Source organism: Austrofundulus limnaeus, unplaced genomic scaffold (assembly GCF_001266775.1).
Source record: "Austrofundulus limnaeus strain Quisiro unplaced genomic scaffold, Austrofundulus_limnaeus-1.0 Scaffold938, whole genome shotgun sequence".
NCBI classification, from domain to species: domain Eukaryota; kingdom Metazoa; phylum Chordata; class Actinopteri; order Cyprinodontiformes; family Rivulidae; genus Austrofundulus; species Austrofundulus limnaeus.
This window is the reverse complement of record NW_013953340.1, coordinates 126,592-133,604: the sequence shown is the minus strand read 5'-3', so window position 1 is coordinate 133,604 and position 7,013 is coordinate 126,592. Positions and strand designations below refer to the sequence as shown.

General features: G+C 38.2%; 1 protein-coding gene across 1 annotated transcript in view; it reads left to right on the top strand.

Annotated features, from left to right (window-relative positions):
* bckdhb (branched chain keto acid dehydrogenase E1 subunit beta) overlaps positions 1-7,013 on the top strand; it is a gene marked incomplete in the record, with an annotated part of 56,644 nt that overhangs the window by 4,348 nt on the left and 45,283 nt on the right. The window contains 1 exon segment of the mRNA XM_014029669.1: positions 177-245. Coding sequence (XP_013885123.1) covers positions 177-245 — 69 coding nt within the window.

The following is a 7,013-nucleotide window of genomic DNA, read 5'->3' as shown; positions in this document are numbered from 1 at the left end:
TTTTGTTTTTAAATGAAATGAATGAATTTTTTTAAATAAATATTTGCACAAGGTCAGCTGCAAATTATTTTCTTGTTTACGTATTGTCTGTGGACTGCAGTGTTGTTTTCAGTACAACAATGACAATCTTATCTTATCTTATCTTATCTTATAAACTAATCTTATCTTATCTGCAGTCATCTTTGGAGAAGATGTTGCCTTCGGTGGAGTTTTTCGATGCACAGTTGGGCTGAGAGACAAATACGGTAAGGATTCATATTCTATTCTATTGTATCATTGCTGGTTGTGTAAGTGTGTTTCTTCCACTGGGTGGCGTCAGAGCATCACATAGGACCTCAGTGTTCATGTTGGCTCACAGGAACTGCTCACTGTTCACCTGCAGGACCAGGAGGATCCAGCAGTGCAGCTTTAAAGCACACCTGTTCCTGACATTAACACTGATGATGTAAGAATCATTTTAGACCAAGTTATCCCAGGTTTACCTGCAGCTCAGTTACACACATGCACATCCTGCTGCGTTGTGTGTCAGTGTCCATCTGTGAGGTGCAGCAGTTACCCTCACACAGAACACATCCCATTAGGAGGTTTTAAAAGCTCCAGTTCTGATTCCAACAATATTTGACTGTTACACATGACAAAACAGGCTGTATAACACAACAAAGCTAATTCTACAGGGTGACAAGTGTGTGAGTCTCCTCTGTAACAGACACATGTTGCTTACACAACATGTGTCTGTTACAGAGAGACTCACACACTTCAATTTTTCATTTATTTTACATATTTATTATAAAAATCTTGAATGTTTGTACAGATGTTGAGCTGAAATGATGTATTCGAGTCATTCTCTGCAGGTCTGATGATGTGTGAGGTGTTTGTACAAACCTTATCTATAAACTGTAACTTCAGCCCTTTTCACCTTCAGGTGATATTAGTTTCCAGCTGTGGCATTAGGTGCTGTGCAACATGTGTTTCTGCAGAAATGAACATATTTCTTCAGGTTCTCGTTTAGTGTCAGATGTTTGATGCAACTGTTTCCATAACTGACAGTTTGAAGTGTTTCAGTTGGGTCTACACTAGGGATGCATGATATATCAGTATTAATATCTGTATCGGCCAATATTGATCATTTTTTAGAATATCTGTATCGGTCTGATAGTGCTGGGTGGTATACCGTTTTGTACAGAAAAGCGGTTTTTATTTTTGTTATGATAAGACTTTTCTGAATACCGGTGTAAATAGCCTGAACACATGTGGAATGTTTCATCACAGCTGACAGTGAACTGTTTCCCTGGGGACACGTTTCCTCGCAGCACCGCTAAGCACATTAGCATGCTAACGTTATTGTTGGAACAACTGGTGGCAGGTGGTGTGTTTCAGCTGCTTATATGGTCTGACGTAAAAAACATCCCGTTTTCACCATCACTGAATAGTAAACACCTCTTCAGTGACGTGTACGGTTAGATTTAATGCACTACGTTATAATGGAGACGTTACTGCACGGAGACTCTAGTGTGCTTCTATTGTGAAAAGCCTGGGGGGAAGTAGTTTTGTAGTGTAGTGGAGTTGACTGGTGTGTAAGGTGAGTCGTCCTTTTAAGTTTTATTAACACGTAACGATAGACCAGGTAATGATCTCTTCTCAACACTTCATGATCGGACCTAAATGCATGATTACTGTCTACAGCCAGGCAAAGAAGAACAGACGTTTAGAGGAGGGAAACAGTCAGACAGAGGTACAGTAACAGAAAAAAGTCAGTAAACAAAGTTTGTACATTTTATTATCAGCTGAGCTGTGAGGAAACACAATACCATCAAATACTGTGAAACTGGTGTAATTGTTGAAAATACCGTGATATAAAATTTGGGTCATACCGCACAGCTCTACGGTCCGATACGTAAAACTGGGCCGATATTAATGTGTGATATTGATTCCCCACTTTTTATCTTTGTGTTTGTGTTTTGGGAGGAGAGCTGGTTGGTTGAGCAGCATCTGTTTGGTCATGTTGTGATACTGATGCTGCAGCAGGAATAACTGAAGTAGAGCCGTGTCAGAGGTCTGCTTGTTTTATCAAGAAAAGACACAAGTGTGTTTGTGCATATATGTATAATATAATTTGTGTGTTTGTGCACATATGTATAATATAATTTGTGTGTTTGTGCACATATGTATAATATAATTTGTGTGTTTGTGCATATATGTATAATATAATTTGTGTGTTTGTGTATATATGTATAATATAATTTGTGTGTTTGTGCATATATGTATAATATAATTTGTGTGTTTGTGTATATATGTATAATATAATTTATGTGTTTGTGCATATAGGTATAATATAATTTGTGTGTTTGTGAAATATCTGTAAATATTGGTTATCAGCCATAACATCAATAATTATATTGGATATTGATATTGGCTGAAATGTCATATCGGTGCATCCCTAGTCTACACACTTGACTGTGTTTTCATCCAAAACAAGCTGACAGCAGAGGAACCAGCCAGAGAGACTTGTTCACATCATGGAGGGAAATAATCAGCTGACTCCAAACAAAAGGCCATCTAGCTTCTCATCTAGTTTTATTATGTGTTTACAGACCCTGAGTGTGAATCCATCCAACAGTAGCTGTTTACGTCAGAACTGTGACCTCAGGAGGAGGTTCATTATTTCCCACCTCCTCCTGGTGTCCAGTGATGAGCACAGAGCTGGTTTTATCCTCTCACTGCACATGTGGTGACTGGAGCAGAGGTTCCTGCAGGGCGGACACTGTATGAATGGTTTTTACCACCTCCTGATGTGGCCCTGCAGCTGTTAGCTGGCCCTGAGAACAACATGTGGATCTGTTCCTCGTCTCCCTCTGTCTGCTCAGTTTGGTTTTATGAAAACATCACGTTTATTTATTTAAAATTACATTTTATAAAAGCACGAAGCTTATGCACAGGGTTCCTGCAGATCCTTAAAAATCTTAAGTCACTGAATTCATCAATCCAAAAATAAGGCTTTAATTAGCCTTAAAATGTCTTAAATCAATCTTTCAGAAGTCTTAAATGTTAACATATTGTAAGTAGGATGATTGTAATTCATCTCAAATATTAAAATAATTGTTAACATTTATTTATTTTTTTATATTTACATGCAGACATTCCACTTTGACATCATTTCCTGTTACTTACAGGTGCTGGTCATAAAATTAGAATATCATGAAAAAGTAGATTTATTTCAGTAATTCCATTTAAAAAGTGAAACTTGTATATTATATTCATACATTACATACAAACTCATATATTTCAAATGTTTATTTCGTTTAATGTTGATGATTTCAAATGACAACAAATGAAAATCTCAAATTCAGCATATCAGAAAATTAGAATCTTGTGAAAAGGTTCAAAATGGATGGCACCTGGTACCACACTCTAATCAGCTAATTAACTCAAACCACCTGCAAAGGCCTTTAAATGGTCTTTCAGTCTAGTTCTATAGGCTACACAATCATGGGGAAGACTGCTGACTTGACAGTTGTCCAAAAGACGACCATCGACACCTTGCACAAGGAGGGCAAGACACAAAAGGTCATCGCTAAAGAGGCTGGCTGTTCACAGAGCTCTGTGTCCAAGCACATTAATAGAGAGGCGAAGGGAAGGAAAAGATGTGGTCGAAAAAAATGTACAAGCAAGAGAGATAACCGCACCCTGGAGAGGATTGTGAAACAAAACCCATTCAAAAATGTGGGGGAGATTCACAAAGAGTGGACTGCAGCTGGAGTGAGTGCTTCAAGAACCACCACACACAGACGTATGAAAGACATGGGTTTCTGCTGTCGCATTCCTTGTGTCAAGCCACTCTTGAACCACAGACAGCGTCAGAAGCGTCTTGCCTGGGCTACAGAGAAACAGGACTGGACTGCTGGTGAGTGGTCCAAAGTCATGTTCTCTGATGAAAGTAAATTTTGCATTTCCTTTGGAAATCAAGGTCCCAGAGTCTGGAGGAAAAGAAGAGAGGCACTTCATCCACGTTGCTTGAAGTCCAGTGTAAAGTTTCCACAGTCAGTGATGGTTTGGGGTGCCATGTCATCTGCTGGTGTTGGTCCATTGTGTTTTCTGAGGTCCAGGGTCAACGCAGCCACATACCAGGAAGTTTTAGAGCACTTCATGCTTCCTGCTGCTGACCAACTTTTTGGAGATGCAGATTTCATTTTCCAACAGGACTTGGCACCTGCACACAGTGCCAAAGCTACCAGTACCTGGTTGAAGGACCATGGTATCCCTGTTCTTAATTGGCCAGCAAACTCTCCTGACCTTAACCCCATAGAAAATCTATGGGGTATTGTGAAGAAGAAGATGCAATACACCAGACCCAACAATTCAGAAGAGCTAAAAGCCACTATTAGAGCAACCTGGGCTATCATAACACCTGAGCAGTGCCACAGACTGATCGACTCCATGCCACGCCGCATTGCTGCAGTAATACAGGCCAAAGGAGCCCCAACTAAATACTGAGTGCTGTACATGCTCATACTTTTCATGTTCATACTTTTCAGTTGGCCAACATTTCTATAAATCCTTTGTTTTTATTGGTCTTCAGTAATATTCTAATTTTCTGATATGCTGAATTTGAGATTTTCATTTGTTGTCATTTGTAATCATCAAAATTAAATGAAATAAACATTTGAAATATATGAGTTTGTATGTAATGTATGAATATAATATACAAGTTTCACTTTTTAAATGGAATTACTGAAATAAATCTACTTTTTCATGATATTCTAATTTTATGACCAGCACCTGTAGATGCAAATATCTCAACAGCTGTCCATCTGAGCAATGTGACGTTTGTTTTATAATATGTTAATAATGTTGTCTTTTCAAAAAAGCATTCACTTTTCTTACATATTTTGATGTCACAGCACTTTAAAGTTTCATCTACAGCAAATTGGGGTTAAGACCCCACTGTGGGTCCTAAAACTACAAATTTTGGGTCATTAAACTGACTGCTGAGAATGTTTCTGCTATATTTGATGAAAAAGCTGTTAGATATGGATAAAACAATTGGTCTATAAGCAAAATATTTGAATACTTCAACCAAAAATACTTTGATTCATGACTTGCTGCCACAGTTTTATCTTTTTGTCATTTGTGTTTATTATGAAATTGGTCTTAAATTTAATTTCAGTTGGCATTAAAAAGTCTTAAATTTAACCTTCTTTAAACTGTAGGAACCCTGTGTGCACACAGTTGAACACAGCTTTAAACAAATCTGTCTTTATTTGTATACCATGTTTCTGACTGAGTAAAGCACATGTTCTTGGCTGTAACCTGCTGTATACCTGGAGTTAACCTGGGACACTTCACCTCTTCATAACCTCTGATTAATGACTACTTCCTCTGAAGGATTTCTGTTGCAGTGTTTGCACATTGAGCTTTGGGAGCACAGAGGGCACATAAGGCCAGAGTTTCACTGCAAACTTCCCAGCAAAGCAGAAAAACCAGGATTGGCAAATACACAAAGATGAGAGCAAAAATAACACTCACAACCCAATTTTAGCTCGTCAGTCTTGTGGTTGTGTCAGATTATAGGGTGGAGAGTGGAACTGTTCCCTTCTGTTTGGACTCCATGGGGGTTGTGTGAGTAAATCACTGCATTGGTTCACTGCAGCTCAGGAGGAATCATCAGCTTCATTTATTATAGCAAAGACTGTAATGTTCAAGCTCATCAGTTCAGTTTATAAAGGCTTTGAGTAGCTTTGCTGTTTCTTCCAGTTGTTGTACACATCCTAAATGAAGGATCCATTCAGTGATCTTTGCAGAAATGATTGTCGTTACAAGTTCAACACAAGAGAGTTCACAACTAACCTCTGCTTTTCCTGATTGAACTGCTGCTCTTCAGTCACTGGAAAAACAAGGCTTTATTTTCTCTGTATGCTTTTTACATGTTGGCTCACAATATAAACCAAGTGTTCTCAAACCTTTTTGGGTCTGCGGACCCCTTACAAGGGTGAAAAATTTCCAGGGACCCCCTCATAAACCCCATGCTGTTAGTGGAAAATAATTTTCTGTTATTCTAACCCCTAAATGCCATGGTAATATTATTTTTTGTTTGGTTTAGTATGCTTTTTTTACTAGTGCATTATTCCCCATATGCATTTTTCAAAATAAAAACCAACTTAACAGTTTATTGGAATTTTTTGAGGACCCCCAAGACATGGCTCGCAGACCCCAGTTTGAGAACCTCTGATACAAGCAATCTAAAGTCTTTACCAAGTTCTAGTGTGGACACAACCAACCAACACATTTCTTCTTGTTTAACAACTTTATTTATCAGTTATTAAACATTATTTGTTAAAAAAAAAGCCAAGACTGAAAATCAGTTTTTATTTAAAAAAGTAAAAAAGATTCATCAGTTTATACAACCATTGTTAACAACAGTAACTCAGACATTTTCTGTGAAACTTTATCTGGTTGTGGAAATATTTTGTTAAAACTTTTGTTACGTTGTCTCAGTTTATTGAGACTTGTAGATGTTTTTACTTTGGTGCACAAATGTGCCAGGCTCTGTGGCTGCAAGACAATCCCAAACCATCATATCTGCACCACCCTGCTTGGGTATGATGAGGCATTTATGCTGAAAAGCTCTTTGTTTTTTCAAACATGGTTCTGCTGCACAATATGAGTAAACTTCTGTACTCTGGGCTTGTGATCATCTGTCCAGAGGACATTGTTTCAGAAGTCATCAGTTTCATGTAAAACCTTCAAGTCTTACTGTCAGGGGTTCCCACAGGTCATTATAAGGCTGGTGGACCACCAGGCTTTACACGCCTCTCTGGTTAATCTTTGTGTGTCAGAGTGTCGACCTGTGGACCATGGGCTAAAGTAGGAAAGCTAAAAAACTATCGTAATGAGTGTGTGTTCAAAAACATCAAAAACTCTTTACAGTTCAACAATATGTTAAAAAGGCTAAATAATAATAATAATAAAAATAAAAACCACAGCTCCTCCATCTGCTCTCTGTCCCAGCCAGGGAT